Genomic DNA, 19,573 nt, shown 5'->3' on the forward strand with positions numbered 1-19,573 from the left:
GCTGTTTATTGTCCCTGCACTACAACTGGCACAGCCTTCACCCAAGCACACCGACAGCCCAGAGGCTTAGGAAGCATTTCACAATCCTGCTGCAAGAGCCCATCCCAGTTAAAATAACCACAGTTATACACCTCTTGCCTATTTATACAATAAGCACTAAGGTTACACTTTATTTACAACTTCTGAAAAATGTACAGTTTCTTACATGGGTTACTTGTGCAAAGTTAAACTTCTCAACAGACCAATGTGCACACAAAAGACACTGGAACAGTGGACAACACAATTGTAGGTTTTATCCCACACTGCTGCTTAAGGTACTGTATCCAAATGTAGAAACTTAGCCTTACAAAAAAAGTGAGTCTGGACTTACAAATGTTTTTTTTTCAGAGTTGAAAAAATACTTTCATAAAACTGAGGGGAAATTAACTCAAGCATGCAGCAGTAGCTCACACGAACCACACGGTAACTGATGAAGAGCAGGAACTGCAGAGACTCAAGTGCCTACCCTGTACTTTATTTGCACCTTCCCCAAGGCAAAGTTGGATCCCAACAAAGAACTACTCTTTCTTAGCTAAACATAAGGCGGGGAGAAAGACACTGAATGAGAGTAATTCTACCTCTACAACACTTCAGGTTTCACCTCTTCCTGATGTGGAAGGTCTTTTGCTCAGAGTACCACAGCTCTACCTGGTTTTGTCCAGTAATGCCTCAGTGACAGGACTATAGAAACTTAGTGACGCAGTCTCTGTAGGCATGTCATTTAAAATAAAATACAAAGGGGGTTGCTTCTCACCCTACGCAAAGATCAAAGTACCACAACTGTAGTGACTGATGTATATCTGTACATAAATCTTGCACATGAAATGCAGAAGTAGCATTCCACAGTCTTACTAAATATTTGAATTGGAACCAATTTAAGAGTTTTGGTTTTTTCTTTTTCCATGAGTAAGGAGTTGATAAACCAATACAAAAGGGAAACAAGAGGTTATTTCTTCACTCTGTACTTACAAATGCAGTGGGGTCTAAACCAATAGTAGAGGTAAATGACCAGCCTGGACAGATCAGCACTTTAGTTAATATCAGTTAAAAAATGTGTATGTATATAAACATCCCTTTTATCAAGCTACACATAAGCATCACTGTGTATAACACAATTACAATTAAAAGCTTAGTGTACACTACAGAAATGCACAATACTGCCCTAAGACTGGAGAGGGACCACAGAAAATGAATTCAGCATCAGTAACTCTTTTGCAAGTAACCCAAGTACAGAACATTTGACTTCAAAGTGGGTGCTTTCTGATGTCCAAGGAGAAGAAGCTTCAGCAAGGGAGGGTGGCAACAGCACAACAGCTATTCTGCTTTCAAAGTAAATGCTAGGAGGAAAAAGATGACTCAGACACTTTGTTTATTTTCCTCATCAACAGAGTGTTCATTTGCATCATCCTGGGTCAACAGTCACGCCAGCTCTGTTCTACTATTGCAGAAACCCGTTTTTCATATTCCCGCTTATTCTCTTGGTATAGCTGAGCTGCCTGGCTGTTTGCTGGACTGTTAGGATTTGGCTCATCCAATAGAGACTGCGCAAAGAGAAAGAGATTCTTAGGCACTTGAAAGTATGCACAGTTTTCCAACATATTCCTTCAACTATCCATACTAATAAGAGTGCAGAAGTTCATCTAAACACAGGTCCAGTACATTCCATTATTCCGGTTTTAAGTTATTGGAAGCTTTCACTATCAGTCTTACTTTTAGCAGTGCAAGTGTTTAATTGACAGCCAAGCAGCAACACCCAAAGAGTGCAATCGCTGGATGGGTCCCTTCAGTGACCACCTGCTGCCACTGTCCAGGCAATTTACATCTGGGAAGCAGTCATACTTTAGCAAAAATCAAGGTATAGCTGCTATACTGACTATCAGGAGAAAATAATAAATTAAAAAATAAATTTTAAAAAGTGTTTCCTGAGCTGTTTTTGTCAAAGCATCCTGATTTCATTCTGCCTTGTCATGCAGAGTTCTTTTTACCTGTATGGATGTTAAGATGGAGGAGACATCGTAAGTAGGACTCCAACGATTCTGAAGAATATCCAGACATATACTACCGTCGGCATAGACTAGAAAAGGTTGAAGAAGAATAGCTTATAACAGAAGTTGTGCAGCTGCTCAGTTTTTTCCTAGTATTGCCTGATCCTGAAAACCTACATATTGACAAACGCTACAGAAGTCAATAGTGTCTGACGGACTTAAATCCAGCAAACAAGCCTGTAGGTAGAAAGAGGTGAAGTCTGTCACCGACAGCTGCCTGTGGTATTTAAACTCAACCCCTGCTTATTCTTCAACATCAACTTCTCTGTGACATTGCAACTACCACTATGGAAAATCAGGAACAGATTTTCAAGCAAAAAAACCGAAGCTACCCACAAGTGAACCAGATAAAGAACACAAGTAAAAACCTGTTTATACATAAGGTTTCCCCAGAAAGTATCTACAACAGTCAGCATCTAGTCACCTTTCTCACGGCAGCTTTAGAAGAACCTTCCCTCAGTGCACTTTACCCACACATGCTTAACTTGCTGCATTTGAAAGCTTCCGGTGTTTCGTCACAAAGCTAGTATTTGTTTGGAGGCAAAGAATGCATCTCCAACCTTTAATTACCAACGAAGGGGACTAATTAAACAATCTTACTATCACTGGCTATAGTTGAAACTACCACTATGTTTCAAAGTATATCATTCTTAAAGGCATTTTTGGGAAGAAAAGTGAGAAAAGACAACTGCATTCAGCAGTGTCATTTTGCTATGGATGCAATAAATATAGACAAAAGTCCAAGGCACTGCTATTTAAGTACCAAATATTCTTCTGTAAGGTTTAACAACAGGCAGTTGAGAGAGAAGAATGTCTCATCGATACTGTGCTGCAACACCTGAAAGGTAAGAGGCTGCTTTTATTGCCCCTTTCATTTCAAGCCTGAGCACTGCTCACATATTCATCCTTACCAAAACTACATAGAACCACACTGGAATTTTGCTAGCTTATTAGATAGTGGAAACTTACAATAAATAGACCTTTTCTTACAGCGCTATAACTGAAAAAAAGAAAAGCAGCATTGTGTAAGTACTCACCATTTGGATGAAACATTTTAGAGACAAATCTAACAGTAGGTGGCTTATTCGGATATTCTTCTGTGAATTCTATTGTAAGTTTGAAAGTTCCTGGAGTTGAAAGAGAGATAAGTAACCTTTATTCAGAATGAATTTACACAAGGGACGAATAAGCAGCATCCCTCCACAAGCACAAACCGATACAATTGCGCTCATACATGCATATTGGATATGGAATACAGATTGCTCAGTCCTACAATGATTCTTCTACTCTCTTTGGAGTTAACCATTAACTCTGAAGTCCTAGACAGTACTGGTATGAGAGTATCTCCTGTGACTTAATTTTATTGCCAAAACCACCACCCCAGTCAAAACGTTTGTGTGAGGAAATAAATCTGCCCTTCCACAAAGCCTAATCCCAGTGCCCTGTGAAAACAACACAAGTGGGTGTATAACCATCTGTGTAGCAGGCCATGATTTATTAAGTCCTAGAGACTGGAATATGCTACCATGACATGGACCTTCTTATTTATTTCCTCTTGAAATTTCAAGAAATGCATTTTTATCAACAACTGTAAGGGAATTGGGTCTTATTGTAGAAAAGTAGTCTGGAAAGCAGCATCAGACACTTTAAAATAAAAATCTGATCACTTACTTCACACAAACTAGTTGTCTTTTGAGAAAGACTGATTAAGCAGAAACAAAAAACTCTGTAGTTAAGTCCCAACCCAGGTGGTTCAACAGCCTGCACCAACAGAATTTATTTTAGCCCTTCTCCTCAGGCTATGGCAATCTGAGAATAAGAAGTCTGTCAACTAAGCTGCATAAATATGGGTCCAAGGGACTAAGCACTGCTAGCGATTCACATCAGTAACTAAGGAATCTACATACTGCAAAACACGCAAGCTTCCCTTTACCCTGCTATCCCCTCAGACCAACCAATCCGGGAGGCAGTTTGTGAAGTTCCTGGGTAGGCCCAGAGAAATACCTGAGGCACCTTCATGTAAATATAGAGCTCTCCTGTAAAAGGAGCACACCTTACAGTAATAGGCTGTAATAAGCCACCAGGGCATACATATTATCTTTTTTGAAAAGCCATTCTTACATCTCAGAGACAGGTTTTTCTCCCTCCCAACACTCAGTGCCCAAATTAAAACTCAGGGGCTCAGGTATGAAGTTCATCCTTGCTTCCTATTGTGATGGAGTTTTACAGCACTAATATAGTTATGGTATTCCTCCATTTGGCTGGCAAACATGTGCCAACAACTGGTAGCCAGAGAACATTTTTTTCAACCTCTTTTCCTTTTTTTTTTTTTTCTTTTTTTTTCTCAGTATTTCCCAGGGACTCCTTCCTTTTTAAGGAGATAAACGATAACATTGAGTTACAAGAAATGAAGGTCACTGCTTTGACGTTCCAGTTTGCATATGATGACAGAGTACAGATGCTTCAGAGCTTTCTGTACAGCAGTGGGAAGTCTCAACATCCTAAAAATAAGTTTGCGTGTTTGGTTTTTATTAGCAGCCTAACAACAGAGCCAAGAGAATGCTATCTTACTGTAAAACAAAAGGAACAAGAGTACTATAGTTAAGATTGTTCAAATTAACGGAAATCTGCAGTGGGGCTTTCAAGGTTTACTCCAGCTAATCCAGAGGCACAGAGCCAGATCTGAGATCAGTCTGAAAGCCAGCACTGGAAAGCTAGTAATAACTTCTACCAGCTGTGAACATCAGCTCAGGACTACCTTTCCTTCCCTTCACGGTGACAATCCCAAACAATATTGGCCCTTTAGAATCAACTGTTTAGCAATCCAAATTCTAAATCTTAGAGATTCCCAGCTCTCCCTGCCCCAGTTCTGGTTCTCAGTATCCTCCTTATGAGGTAGGAAAGCAGGCACTTTCTTCTGTGGAAGCGTGACTAAGCAAGCAGTAGGCTGAAAACCGAGCACAAAGCATCAAATACTAGAGCTCAACAAGCATACTTGAGAAAATGAATGCTATTCTTGAATACTGACTGAATGGGAGCAGAGGGGACAGATAAGATGGCCAAAAAACAGTGACAAGGGCAGTTTGGTCTTAGAATCCATTTAGAACTACTGAAAGAAAGGGAAGCTATCTGTTCCACAGCATTACTTTTAACATAAATCTGAGTGAGAGGTTAGACAGCTCCAGCTGGAGTATCTACCTACTCAACTTTCCAAGTCAAGACCCAGAGTGGCAATGGCTCTTAGGAAGAGCTCCACAGTACCCAACACCTCATTGCTGAGATTTATTAAAGGACAAATCCAGAGATTTGATGAACCAAAGTCCAAGGAGGGTCACTCACACTGAAAGCCCACACAAGTGAAACAGGTATCATGACACACACTGCTGGGGACGAGGCCTTCAGCATCCAGTCTCTTCTGTTACTGATTTTAAAGCTTTCAACTGGTATTCCTTGCAACTTGCCCTAGACAACCAATTTAAAACATAAATTATCATATTCACTGTCATTATTGATATTAGGATCATCACTGATCTTAGGAGAACATTTTCTTTTCTTATACTTACTTACCTTGTTGGTCTGTTTCTCCTGCCTCGGGATGTAAGACTCATAGCTAACAGGCAGGCTGCTCTATGACCTGCGCACTGGCCCGAGTAACCCCTGCCAGAGCAGCACCCATGGCCCTGCCGGGCCCTTCTCGCTCCAAGGAGCTCCACAGCTGCAGGAGCTCCCCTCTATTCCACTGTCCATAAAGCAGGGATGATCTCTCCCGCATGAAGATACACGATCCATGTCCTATAAGCATGGAACAAACCATACAGATGGCAAATGCCTTGCTTCCTCTGTTCAAGCCTCCTGCACAATGACAGCAAGGCAGGATTCTACAACAGCTACACATCTCTCCAAGCCAGGAATCCTGCACTAACCACAATATCATCATCCTATTTCAGAGACACAGGTCTGAACGACTGGGAGAGCCTGCATTTTCATCACTGTGACAGCACTACCACTTTAGATGCCACACACATATAGATTCTTAGAAATATGGTGAAGGGCAGGAAAAATATCCCCGGGGTCCTACTGCAGACACCTGCAATGGAATCCTCTTAAACCAGAAGATGGAAGCTATGCTGCTGATCTAAATTAGTAGTTGCGCCTAGGCCGAGTCAGCCTGCGCACCGAGTTGTGAAAACACCCTCTAAAGTCTGGGGGCGGCAGGGAGGGAGGGTTGTTAGCTGCATTATGCCGCACAGCAAGTAAACAAAGGTGACTGAACTCAAGGTTTTCAGTTCAAAGCCAAGAAACCTCATAAGCTGAGGCTGGAGAAGGGCCTCATCTGAATGAGGATAAAGAACATTAATTCTCATCATGTTGAAATTACTACTCCTCTAGTTCAACAAAAAAAAATATAAAAAATTCACAAACTACTGTCACAAGAACTAAGGTATGTGAAGTCTTACAGTAGCACCGGGAAGTGACAGAGCCTAAAAACAAAAGATACAAAGCAACTTCTGAAGAACACTGCCCTGCAAAGGCTTCATGAGGAAGGTGACAGAGCTCCAGCGTACCTTTGACTCACAAGGGCCTGCACAGTTACAGAACAAGCCCAAACTTAACAGCTCAATACTGTTAAAAATTCCCTTAATTTTACCTACATTAAACTGAAGTGCATCTGAACTGCACCTCCATTATCTGAACTGTGCTACTCTACTCACTTAATGGAAAAGCACAGCTGAGGCACCAATACACCCATATCTCTAGGCACCACTTAGTATTTTGTTATCTAGCACAATGTAAGATACGTCCCAGAGAAAAGGAGATAAGCATATCCTGCAACACAAGACATATCTGTTTTCCTGAGCGCATACTGTGAGAACACTCACACTTTGCTACGAAAAGAGCAATCCATCACACACCAAGATTATATTATTAGATCAACCAAAGCAGTAGGGCAGCAGTAGCAGACTCAAGCATCTGTTTGAACTTCAAACTGCTGTGAGTGCAACATGTCCTAAGTATCTGAGATAAAGACACAATGCTGCCACAGTGTAAAGCACAGACAAAATCAATATGTGAGGGCTCTCAAAAGCAGTCTCCAACCTTCTGCAACTAAAAGGAAATATATGGAAAAAAGCCCTTATAGCATCTGTTAACCCCACACTGAGCTGGAAGAGCCTGAACATGGAAGCAACCTGCGTTTTAGCACACTGCAAGGAGACAGCGTTCTGCTCCAACCAGTGAATCACTCTATTAGTGGCAGTGCACCAAAAATCTAAGCAGCTCCAGCAGCCCTCACAGAAGTTTAAGGGAGCCCTTCTTTAAGGTTTACAAGATGAGATAACAGAATACATTCAGTCTACCTGTTCTATTGTGCCATTTTATGGAATACTCTAGTTCTAAACATTAGGCTTCTGAAGCAGCTACTATAGCAAGTTTCTTAACTAATCAAATAGGGTAGAAAAAGTAACTGGATTCTTTGCAGGTTTCTTAGGCCTGAAATACTTAAAATCTTCAAAATCTTTGCAGAAAAAAAAACCCACAGAACAAAACAACTGCAATCTACAGGCATGCCCACAGGTGCTACCTCCGAGGATAAACAGAGACAAAGGAGTTAGCCAAGAACAACATAGGAGTTCAAGAATTTTTCCTGTGCTTTTGGCATGAGTCATGGAGATCTAGGATTAATTATAGCCTGCACTGAAAGTATCTTAAAAAAAAATAATAAATGCATCAGTGATTTCAGTTAGACAGTATTTCATGTCTAACAAGTTTTCACAAAGATGCCGAAGTATTCATATAGCATCAGTAAAGCTACAAAAGACAATAAGGCCAGATGGAAACTACTAGGACCCAGGTGTGTTACAAGGACCTATTTAATCAGCTTTTAAAGTTAAAAAGTCTTTTTAATCTTTAACCCTGAGTGATACCAACTATAGCAGAGTGAAGTAGATGCCAAGAAAAAAAAACCCAACCAAAAAAAAATATCTGTTCTGAACTTCCTCAAACATTCAGCCCATTTCCTACTTCAGCTGACTCACGTTGGGACTTACTCGCAAAGCACTTCCAGCATCAGAAAAAACAGAACTCAAAACAAATGACAACAGTTCTATACCAGGTTTTTGACAGTTGTCCAGATATGAGCGTCCCTAAAAACATGATCCAAGGTTCAACAGAAAAGCTTGGAGATCCTCAAAATGGTACATTAAACTACGATTAGAATAGTCATATTTAGCGATTACAGTCAAGCCCCTACAAGCTAATTTGTATGTTTCTGTAAATCAACACAGCAATCTTAAATCTGTAACACTTTCTTAGAGTAGGATTTAAAAAAAATAATAAAAATAACGTAGGTACGGTCTGGATGCAGCATACGGACGTGTGGTGGGGAGAGCGCGCACCCACGTCCCCCTGCGTCCCCAGGCCCACACTTGTTGCAGAGCCGGCGGCGGTGACACCCCGGGGCCGTGTCAAACCGCAGCAGCCCACCCCGAGACAGCCAGACACCACGGCAGCCCCACTTACCGTCCTCGAAAGGGGTCCCCTCGGGCCTGGAAGAGGGAAGAAGCAGAGCACAGCGTTACCCCGCGGGCAGCCCGGCTCCGACCCCCCCCCCCCGCCCTACCGGCCGCGCAGCCCTCGCCGCCTGCCGCCCCCGGCCCCCCGCCGCCGCCCGACTCACCCGAAGATGACGGCGTTCCACACCATGATGTTGTTCTCGGAGGGGGCCCCGCTCACCCCGGCCGGGGGATCCTCCTGCAGCCTGCGGGTCACAGGGAGGGCTGAGGCGCCGGCCCCGCCACCCCTCCTCACCCCCCCGCCGCGGCCAGCGGCCGCCCCTGCGCACTTGGCGTAACCCAGGCAGGTAGCTACACGCCCCTGCGCAAACAGCGTAACCCGCCGGCAGGCAGCGAGCACTGGCCCTACGCAATCAGCGGAGCGCGCCCTACCCCGCCGCCATGTTGTGCTGCCCCCCTCCTCCCCCGGTAGAGCCGGGCCCTCCGGCCTCCGCCCGCCCGCCCGCCCCCGCCCTTTCCCCTCAGCCAGCGGCCTCGGTACCTCTTGAAGTCCCGCATGAGGCGCCTACGGGCCGGAGTGGACATGGCGGGCTCAGGGTTATAGATCACTCATACACTACCGGAGAAAGCACGGGGCGCCCAGAAGCGGCAGCGGCGAGCTCCGACTGAGGCAACGGCGGCGCTGACGGGCAGGAGCGATCGCGGCCTCTACCACTGCGGCGGGCGCGGGGGGAGGCCCCGGGCTGCACCGACTCCTGCGCCGGCTGCCGGGCGATCCCGGGACGTACCAACGGCCGGGGCGGGGGGGGGGAACTGAGGGGGAGGGCGGAGCCGGATGCCGCCAAACCCCCCGCTCAGCCGCCACCACCACCGCGGCGGCGCGGGGCGGTACCAACGGCCGTGCCGGGCGGGGGTGGAATACGGTCTGTGACGTCACGGAGGGGTGGTGGAGCTGGTGGGCGGGGCGGGAACTGCTGGCCTCGCCCCCCCGTGGGCGGAGTGAACGGCTGTGTCCGCCCCCGTGTGGGCGGGGCGGGAGCGGCTGGCCCCGCCCCCGCGCGGGCAGGGACATGGCGGCAGGGCCGGTAGCGGCGGGGGTGCTAGTTCTTCCGCTTCGGTCGCGGTTTATCTCCTTGTGCGCCCCCAGCCCTCGCCGGTAGGGCGGGGTGGAGAGCAGGAAAGGCCTTGGCTGCGTGCGAGTGCTGTTGGGCGGTAACGGAGACGTCCCCGTGTGATCAGTGCTGTTTCCAGCACGAATCTATGGCCCCAGACTAAATTACCCCAGCCAAAACCAGCACAACGTGCTGTGCTGCGCTTTCTGCTTCCACAGAGAGCTTCTTCCAAGGGGAAATAATCTCTTTTCTACCTTTTTCTAGTAGCCTTTGGGAGTATTTCTCTCCACTGCTGTCTAGAGCAGGCCCGTTCTTTTGGCTTACCCTCACTTGGAACTTCATGTGATACAGGCACATACCACACGATGCACACAGGCGGTGATCCCTATGTAACACACGGGGAGGGGGACTCACTGCCTTTCACAGAAGCTGAAAGAAAATAACAAAAATACGGCTTTCCTGGCTGCACTGAAAATCTCCTGTTCTTGACTTGTGCTCTTACCCAGCCTGTGCAATAAGAGGCGGATGAGCTCTCGGTGCTCGTCAGGGAGAGGCTTTGTTCAGGGCCTCGCCTTTAGGAACGCCTGAACCGGCTGTGAAGGGAAACGGTGGGACTGTCTCCCCGCGGTCCGGAGCGTCTCCCTGCCCAGTCCAGCCTGGCTTGCTTGTTACAACAAATGACGTAAGGCCTAAATTTTGCCGTTGTAATTTGCATTTAATGCACGACCACACTGTGCTATGCGGGGCTTGGAAGCGGGGTGCCCTCAGCCCCCCCAGGTGCACACCAACAGCCCCCTCAGGAGAAACGACCCCGTCTTGAAAACGTGAAAGAAAACCAACAACCAAACAAACAAAAACCGCGAACCGAGCAGAAATAGCCGCTGTTTCTTCACCACCCTCTGCCTGAGCCCGGGCTGGGCGGGCGGAGCCGCGCTGCAGCGGGGGCCGGGCCGTGCCGGCGGGGAGGCCGGGCCCCGCCGCCGCCATGCCGAAGGTGGTGTCCCGCTCCGTCGTCTGCTCCGACACCCGCGACCGCGAGGAGTACGACGATGGGGAGAAGCCGCTTCACGTCTACTACTGCCTGTGCGGGCAGATGGTGCTGGTGCTGGGTGAGACGCGGGGTCTGGGGGTAGGCCGCGGGCCGGGGGGAGCAGGCCGGGGGCCCGAGGTACGCCGCGGGACAGGCCGGGGACGTGGGGTAGGCCGCGGGCCCGGGGTAGGCCGCGGGGAGCAGGCCCAGGGGCCCGTCCCGGTCACGCCGCCAGCCCGTCCCCGCTGCCGCCCCGCAGACTGCCAGCTGGAGAAGCTGCCGATGCGGCCGCGGGACCGCGCCCGGGTGATGGACGCCGCCAAGCACGCCCACAAGTTCTGCAACGCGGAGGAGGAGGAGAGCGTCTTCCTGCGCAGGTGGGACGAGCCGGGCATCGGCCTCTGCCCCCCGCCCCGGCCCTCTGAGAGCCCCTCCGCGGCCTGGGGAAGGAGGTGCCCGCGTCCGGCTGAGGGTGTCCTTTGGCCAGGGACCAGGCCCCCTGTCTGTGCACCTCTCTCAAGCTGTTCCTCTCTCCCCCAGACCAGAAGGCATAGAGCGGCAGTTCAGAAAGAAATGCGGCAAGTGAGTGGCTTTCAGTGACTTTTACAACCTGTTTGCAAGGTAACCGTAGGAATCCAGAATCTGGGTTTCCTTCCTCACGGCTACGTGTGTTTCTGTTTCCAGGTGTGGACTGCTGCTTTTTTATCAACACCAACAGAAAAATGCTCCTGTGACCTTCATTGTTGATGGTGCTGTGGTCAAATTTGGACAGTGTTTTGGGAAAACAAACATATATACTCAGAAACAAGAACCTCCCAAAAAGGTAATCAGCTTTAGAGAAGTCAAAAGGCTATCTCTGCTTTTCAAAAAGTGAGTAAAATCACTTAGTGGTAGGGGCAGAGGGGAGATAAAAGAAAGAAGAGGACCTCTAAATGATAACTCAGTTTGGTGTCTTCTCCCTCTGCCTTAAGTTTTCCTTTACAGAGGTCTCTGCAGCTTGGAGTCTAAAGGAAAGCAAAATAAACTTGAAAATCTAGACTGTGCCTGATGTTCAGGCTCAGTTACCAGAAAGTTTCCATTTGTAAATAGGTCAGATTGGTAGTGTGCACAGTGATTCTCAAAATCTGGCTCCTGTGTGAGAGCAGTGAGTTTGCTTCTGATCATGACACTTCTAAGCCCAGAAATCACTGTGGATAATTCTCCTTTGCCACCCACAGAGTTCAGGTAATCTTAATGACTTGCATGAGAAGCCTTAAAAGCTTTGGAGGGGGAAGTGTTCCATAGTGGCACAACAGCTGACAAGGTTTAACAAAATAATCTGCTTCTCGCCCAGGTGATGATGACCAAACGGACCAAAGACATGGGCAAGTTCAGTTCTGTCACAGTCTCCACAATTGATGAAGAAGAGGAGGAGATCGAAGCGGTGAGTTTTGTCTGCCCTTAGGGACAGTCACATCTGAACAGGGCAGCTGACTCAGACACTCATCAGAGCCAGTGATTGTCTCACCATTTAGATGAGGTGTCGTTACTTTGGGGTTTGCTGTTGCAAAGTGATGTTGTGTGTGTTTCAGAGGGAGATTGCAGACTCCTATGCACAGAATGCAAAAGTGATTGAGAAACAGCTGGAACGCAAAGGCATGAGCAAAAGAAGGCTACAGGAGTTGGTGAGTGTTTTCTTTGGTGTTGAACGTGAATCCCTGACATCTCTTGGCTTTGTACACAGTCAGTCTTGCAGATTAGACTACAAGTACACAGAGGTCCTGGTACAGTCATAGGTAACTTGTAGCTTTGTGAGGATGACTTTTCTTTACAGCTTTTATAGAGATATTCTTCTAGTCCTCCTGAACTTAAAAGTCATTTGCAATTACCTGTAGAGCTAACTGAAGAGCAGCCAGCAGAGCTTTTGCAGGCAGGCTTTCCATGACCTGTTGGACAAGGAACAAGGGGAGGGGAAACCAGGCCATGGCTTTACCAACCAGAGCACCACTAATGCTGTGGTCTCAAGCATGCTTGGCAAGAGCAGGTCTTTGCCATGAGGAGTCAGGGCAAGTTAAAGCCCTAGTGGAGGATCTGCCAGCTCAGCTGCTACCAGAAGGGTCACTTGAAGAATTAATGGCAAGAACATCACAGCTGATCTTACCTGCTGTGACAGGATAGTAGTAGATGGGAGGGGGGGAAAAAGTGCAGCTTTCACCTGAGGATAGAAATGACAAAATTGTCTCCTGTGCAGTTAGTCTTGGGCTTTTCATGATTTTAAAGGTTGTCCTTGTTTTGTACCTCTGGGAGGGAGGGAGTCAGCAAGTACTCTTGCTCCTGGTGTTAAAAACTTCCAGTGGTCAGGCAAGAAGATCAAACCTCACTGGAGCACTGAAGGGAAACGTATCCAGACGTTATTTCATTCTGTCTTAATTTTCTTAATCAGGCTGAGTTGGAAGCCAAGAAAGCCAAGATGAAAGGAACCCTGATTGATAACCAGTTCAAATGAAATGCTGCGCATCTGCTGGGTATTCGGCAACAGGAGAAAGCTACCAGGAGCTGTCGCAGATATGTCAGCAAAGCTGAAGTAACAGGCAATGTTCAAGGGCAACATGCTGCAACCAGCTTGGAGGACGAGTAACTCTGTCATCAGTGATACTCTGGTACCTATTTTAATAACTGCAATGGCACTGGAGACTTTGCTCAAACTGCTGTTCTCTACAGACCCAGTGCTATGAGCAAGCTGTTCCAGACAGAATATTTACTTTTGGGAAAACCTTCAGTGGGTGCCTTCCTGAATTCAGTGCATCTTTAGATACCTGTCTTTTTATTTTGGTAGTTTTCAAATGTGTAAGATTTCCATAAATGTATTAGAACAATAGGTCAACTGTACAACAGAGAAATGATTACAAAAGTAAGCTCTGTGCCTGTTGTTCATTTCGTTATTTTAAATGTGTCTAAAACGTGTGGCAGCCTGAGAAACAAGCCATTCCAAGAGAGTCTGGAGCGACTCAGATGCAAGGCTTTGGGATTGTGCTGCTGCTCACCTGGACTAGCAGACAGGCTGTCAAAGGTAGCCAGCACAGGCTTGGCTGTCGCTCTAAGTCTCAGCTCCTGTTGAGCATCGGAAAGCCGCAGTTGTACAGAATTACACTGTCCCAACAGATACTGCCTGATGCAAGAATATGAAATCCTACCCTGTTTTAAACTACTGAAAACAAAAACTGCCTGTGTACTATACCACTAATGAGTACAAATATATAGTTGGAAGCTACTGATACAATCGCTGATTATTTAAAGTAGAGTACAACTGCACATCCGAACTAACCCGTTCTGCAAAACAGTATCAGTATTTGGAGTGGTAAAATGTGAAGGAGAGGGGAAAATTGTTTTGAGTGCACTGACCACTAAGGACTTGGATAAAGACAACATGAAGAATTGGTTTGTAAAGTACCTTATTTGGGAAATAATGTTTTGTGTCTCTTGCAAGATGTAATATCAGTGCTCAGTAGCCCATTTCTTTGTTGCTCTACTTGAGATTAAACACTATGTTACAGACTTGAACTAAAATACTTTTCTTAGGGTGTTCTTACTCTATGAAGTATCATAAAATAATGTGAGCAATGAACAAGATGCTTCCTCTCCCACAATTATTATGGAAGACTTCCTATAATCAATAAAGATTTTCCATCTGGTTTTGTAACCCTATCTGGGAAAACTCAGGTCTGCTTAGCCTAAGGATGTATCCTTCCTTTGGGAAAAATAAGGTGTAAGGGAGGGAGTGAGCTCTGTTCCAGAGCTGGCAGGCTGGGGTGCATCAGTCGTGTGTCAATTTAGTGCCAGGCTGGGTTAACACATGTTCAGATTAACTCAAGCGGTGCTGGTCTTGTTCACTGATGATCAGCTGCTAATCTGAAGCCTGTTTCTAGAAGCCTATGGCCAGAGGCTTTTCCGTTAAGGAATTATAAGGTGGTGTGTAATATTTGGGAAGGGCAGGAGGAATGAGTGGGTACAGCTCCCTTACACAAACCCCTTTTCCAAGTGTGGTAGCACAGTCCATCCAGGCGAGGGCCTCAGGGTTCCTCTGGGAGCGATCCAAGCCCTGAATAACCACAGGTTGGTCTCTGTAAACATGAGGAAGTTTTTTTCCAAGCAGGAGTCAAAGACTTTGAAATGTAAAAACAGGTTTTGAACCATATGAGGTCTGCTGGGATGCAGAGTTCTTAGTCTCCAGTTGTCATAAAGGATAAAGTACAGTCCTGCTTCAAGTGACAGCCAGAACGAAAGCTGACTCGGGGATTATGTGATTTACAGGTAGGGTTAAGGTTGGGAGCGACAAAAGGCAGGGCTTCGGCTGATGTGAGGCTGTGCAGGGGCAGGTGGGGCTAGGACCAGCTTTGCAGTTTGGTGAGGCACAAAGAAAATTTGGTGAGTGCACGGCTCAGCACAAGTTGCCCAAAGCAGCAGTTGCCAACTGCCACCGGGTCCCTCAGCTGTGCACCTTGCGCCTCGAGGCGGTCGGTGTTCACAGCACGGCACAAGCACTCCTCCTTTCTGGCTTTTAGAATACTCGTTCAGTCAGTGTTTTTCCATTCTTGTTGTTCGAGATCTGCCTAGTTTGGCTGAGGACTCACTCACGGACCCAGGCGGAAAGGGGAGTATATAGTTTGTCACGCTAGCAGTCCCTGAGATACCTTTAATACACTTCAGTTACGCAGTCAATGGCTGAAACAACTCCAACACAGAGAATCTGATCCAATGCATTTTTACATATATATTTCTTTCTTATCCTAACTAGATCTAGATCACAATTTAAATCAAGTTAGGTTTTTTCATTTCTAGATCGAAATTAATTAAAAGATGTTAGCTGACTATAGCAACAGGAAGCAGGGGCGCCTAGTTCAACCGCTTGATTAAATGTTCTATTATAATAGATAAAACTGGCAGTCCTGCAGTTTCTCACACCCAGGTGTAATCTGCAGCAGTGTTCAGATCAAAGAAAAGTCAGATTTTGTGTTACCGTAAAAGCCAACATTAGTTTTTATAAATCTGTAAATATAGGTAGGTGATTGATAGATTTGTTTAACTGAGCACTATATTGTACATTAGAACTTGTCTAGATGCAGAGGTATTGCAAAGCAAAGCAGCACGTGAAATAGAAGTGGAGAAGGGGATCTATTCCAAAAATAGTGCCACACATGGCCAGACTCACCTTGGTGTGTTTCATGGCTTAGTCCTGGCCAGTTTCCAGGCACCTTCGCAAGAACCTAGTCTGAATTACCACGTCAGAATAGCTCCGTATGTAGCTATGCTGCCTTGTTCCTCATAACTTGTAAAAAAAAAACACAACAAAAAAAACCCCAAAACCCCAAAAAGTTTGTAAACACTGAAGAGCAGCAGCAATGGTGAATCTGATATCCTTGGTGTTCATTGCAGCTGTACCTGGAGAGCAACGTGGGGCACACTAACTTTTTTTTTTGGTGTATGACAATGCGATCAGCTTGGGAACAGCACTGACTGACCAGCCTAAATGAAACCAGACTCAGCTTTTGCTGGTGTTATCCTGAAGAGCCCCACAGGTCCACGGGGCACTGCCACATCCAGGCATTTAAAAATATAAAAATTATAGGCTTGTTTAAAAGGCTGCAGGGCTGGGTTCTGAGGGACAGGGAAGGAAGCCTTGTAGCTCTCTGCTGGGGAGATCTGATGAACCTAGTGGCCACAGCATGCTGGTTTTCTGGGTGGATTTCAAAGCACAAGCAGCCAATCTCTCCTCGTTGGTCAGCCAGAAAAGCACAGCCCCATGCCTGCAGCCAGGGCTGTCACTGCTGTCAACCCTGTCAGAATCAGACGGCAACAACCAGCAAAACCCTGGTGGGACAACACCTCACAGACCCTCCCTGATGCTGAGGGTCTTGGCCTTGGTCTTGTCTGCTCCTGAAGGCTCTGTGTGCCCGAAACCTCTCCCCCCCCGCAGCAGCTCGGTACGGTGCCAGGGTGTGCAGAAACTGTGTCCCCACGGACACAATGGCTTTAGCTCCTACCCCCCAGCCCGTGTGCTTTGGGCAGCCGATGGGGACCCCTCACATGGCTGGGCAGTGTCAGGATCGGGCCTGCAAGTGGTTTCAACGCACCCACCCCGCTGAGAATAACCAATTTTATCCTGTGTGACTGAAAGCATCACATCTTCCCCTGCCCCTCTGCACCAGCCGCTGCCGGCGCGGTGCAAGCAGCACATGGAGGATGCTGGGGCCATGCCTGGCCCATGGTGACAAGGACAGGGGGGCAGGGGGACTCCTGGCTCCATCCAGAGCCTGGAGAGACAGCCCAGGGTGGTCCAATGCCTGCTGAAGGGGACGGTGGGGGGACGAGAGAGTCAGGTCCTTGAGATGGGACACTTTCCATTGCAAGGCTCGGCGAGATCCAGGCATGAGCCCCGCAGCGAGAGGCTGTGCCCTGGGGAAAGCTTTCGGACAAGCCCCTGTTTCCTCAGGAGCAGGTTAACTCCATGCAACACAACTGGTTTCTGCTGCTCCTCCTCCAGCCGAGGCATCTCAGCCCCGGGGCTCAGCTTTGCCACGCTCAGGCCCTCTGCCGAGCTGTGCCAGGTGCTGGGCACGGCTTGGAGGAGACCGGGCTTGAGTGGCACTCTGAAGGCAGAGATGTGACGGTGGACACACGAGGTAGAAACGTGGCCTCACGTAGGCAGAGCGAGCCTGGGGCTGCCCGCCGGCCTGTCAAGGCTTACCCCGAGCCTCTGCTCCCTGCCTGCGCCAGGCGGATGGAGACCGCTCCTGCCTGTGTGTGCCTGCTCGCCCCTGTTCCCCTGCCACCCCTGGGACACCCCGGCCATGATGCTCCCCTGTAGCCTCCGCAGCTCAGCCTGGATGTGGGTGAGATGGGGACTGGGGGACACTGCTGTTCCCCCCCAGTCACTGCTGGGCCCTGTGCCCATCTCCAGCAGGGAAGCTCAGCCATCATACCTCCCTCCTGCTGCCCGGGGCAAACCCCAGTGCCCTGATCCCACCTCTGCTGCCATTAACGCCTCTCAAATCCCCCTAGGAAGAGGGCGGCTGCCCCCACCTCACCTTGCCTGGCACCCAAACCTCCAGGCGAAGGGTGGTCCCTGCAGCCCCCAGCCCAGCCGGCAAGGTCCCAGCCCCACAGAGTCAGTAGGGGACAAGGGCAGCCCCGTCCCACAGCCCCCCGGCACGACGGCCAGCCTGGGGGGGGCTGGTGCACACCGAGCCGTGCCAAACACCCAGCACCGCTCGCCACCTGCCCCAGCCCTGACAAGTGTTTCATACCATCCCCTGTGCAGTCGTGCTGTGTCTACAGCTCCTAGGCCTGGGATTTACAGCCGCCAGGTGAGGGGCCGAGATGAAAGTGGCGTTACAGGTGCTCGCCCACCCCTCCCCACCAGTAAAGGGGCTGATACGCCGGGCTGGGCACTGCTCCCGAGGAGGGAATCATGACACAAGGAATGTTCAGTACTCCCCACAGGAGAATCATGTTTAAAAGAGAGAATCCGCCTCTGCCGCTGCTGTGCTCGGGGCAGCACAGCCTGGTTGGCAAATTGCTTGTGATGGAGAGACTGCACTCAGCTGGCTCCCTTGCTGCTGGTTGGCCACAGTCCCTTCCCCGTGCCTCAGGTTCCCCGCAAGAACAAAATCCTTAATCCCTCCGTAACGTGCTCCTGTGGCAGGCAAAGGCAGCTGTTGAACCCCTCAAACTGCTTCCCCAGAGAAACCTGCTCCCGCGGCGCTTCCAGGAGGGGAAGGTTAAATCTCCGGTGGAGAATAGGGAAAACCCATTGAAGCCTCTGACCCCACATCTCCCATTCACCAGTGCCAAAAAAAAAAGCTGCAAAACACACGCTTGTTTCCCAAGTCCCAAAGGCAGAACTAGCATGGGTAGCTACAACCCATTTCACTTGGTACCAGCCCTGCATCCAAAGCCCCATGAGAAATGCTGTAGGTCTAAGGACCTACAGGTCCCACCACTCAGCTCCTTGGCAGCCCAGCTCAGAACCTCTGTCACCCACCACCATGTGGAGGAAGAATCGATGCACTTACCTCCCTGTGCTGATGGCCCGGACATGTGTCCCCTGTGGAGGAAAGGAGAGGAACGGATGTCCCCTGCTCAGCAACCAGCAGCATTTCAGAACGGTCCTTGAAATCCAGGAGAGCTCAGCAGCAGGAGGCAATAAGAGCCGAGAGCCCTTACCTAGCTTGCATTTGTGCAGCAGGAGAGGGCTCCCCGGTAAGGCTGCCCCATGGTGCAGCCCCTGCCCAGCTGCTGCCATTCCTGCAGCTTGTGCCATTGCCCTGTGTCTTACGGGGAAATTTTCAGCCCCTCGTGTTGCCAGGCCAGGCATCCCCACAGGAATCTCACACCGCAGGAGCACGGGGGAGGCTGAAATACACCAGCAAAGGCTCTTGGGTCAACAGCATCGTGTGAGCCCATCTCCCGTCACACGCCCATTCACAGCGACCCAGGCGTGACTATGCCGACTGCAGCAGGATGGTGCTGCGCTCTCATGCCCAGCTGCCCCACTTAAATTTGAGCAATGAAAACAACTACCACCCTTTGCAACACAAGGGCTTGTCTACCTGCCTCAGACAGTGGTTGAGATTGGTTTCAGTGATTGAGATCAACTGCTTTGAGCAGGCCTGGGCAGCCAGGAAGGACCAAAGGCATGGGAGCAGTGAGGAAGGACGAGCTGATGAGGGCAGAGGACCAGGAGAGCATCACTCACCACCAGAAACCAGACAGTTTCACTGGGGCGGCTCACAGACCCACAGAGGTCTGCATAAAGGCCAAGCCACACACATTGCCCGATCTTGCAGTGTTTTCCCC

At 48.6% G+C, this 19,573-nt stretch overlaps 2 protein-coding genes across 2 annotated transcripts; one reads left to right on the plus strand and one right to left on the minus strand.

Moving 5' to 3' along the window:
• Positions 1-141: 141 nt before the first annotated feature.
• UBE2A (ubiquitin conjugating enzyme E2 A) lies at positions 142-9,502 on the minus strand. Its single transcript, XM_074602023.1, has 6 exons — positions 9,138-9,502; positions 8,761-8,841; positions 8,604-8,629; positions 3,122-3,211; positions 2,025-2,113; positions 142-1,580 (listed from the first exon to the last, which is right to left on the minus strand). The coding sequence occupies exons 1-6, from the start codon at positions 9,179-9,181 to the stop codon at positions 1,452-1,454; spliced, it is 459 nt and encodes a 152-aa protein (XP_074458124.1). The 5' UTR covers positions 9,182-9,502; the 3' UTR covers positions 142-1,451.
• A 1,096-nt stretch (positions 9,503-10,598) lies between these two features.
• Positions 10,599-14,472, plus strand: STEEP1 (STING1 ER exit protein 1). Its single transcript, XM_074602022.1, has 7 exons — positions 10,599-10,817; positions 10,998-11,115; positions 11,279-11,320; positions 11,423-11,561; positions 12,072-12,161; positions 12,310-12,402; positions 13,161-14,472. The coding sequence occupies exons 1-7, from the start codon at positions 10,694-10,696 to the stop codon at positions 13,221-13,223; spliced, it is 669 nt and encodes a 222-aa protein (XP_074458123.1). The 5' UTR covers positions 10,599-10,693; the 3' UTR covers positions 13,224-14,472.
• Positions 14,473-19,573: the final 5,101 nt, after the last annotated feature.

The sequence above is a fragment of the Larus michahellis genome, chromosome 9, assembly GCF_964199755.1.
Source record: "Larus michahellis chromosome 9, bLarMic1.1, whole genome shotgun sequence".
Classification (NCBI taxonomy): domain Eukaryota; kingdom Metazoa; phylum Chordata; class Aves; order Charadriiformes; family Laridae; genus Larus; species Larus michahellis.

Excerpts from the sequence above, each read along its gene's own strand:
- UBE2A (XM_074602023.1), bottom strand. The coding sequence starts at position 9,181 with ATGTCCACTCCGGCCCGTAGGCGCCTCATGCGGGACTTCAAGAG. Across the intron at positions 8,842-9,137 it reads CTCATGCGGGACTTCAAGAG|GCTGCAGGAGGATCCCCCGG; the intron begins GTACCGAGGCCG and ends TGTGACCCGCAG. Across the intron at positions 8,630-8,760 it reads TGGAACGCCGTCATCTTCGG|GCCCGAGGGGACCCCTTTCG; the intron begins GTGAGTCGGGCG and ends TCCCTCTTCCAG.
- STEEP1 (XM_074602022.1), top strand. The coding sequence starts at position 10,694 with ATGCCGAAGGTGGTGTCCCGCTCCGTCGTCTGCTCCGACACCCGCGAC. Across the intron at positions 10,818-10,997 it reads GCAGATGGTGCTGGTGCTGG|ACTGCCAGCTGGAGAAGCTG; the intron begins GTGAGACGCGGG and ends GCCGCCCCGCAG. Across the intron at positions 11,562-12,071 it reads AACAAGAACCTCCCAAAAAG|GTGATGATGACCAAACGGAC; the intron begins GTAATCAGCTTT and ends CTTCTCGCCCAG.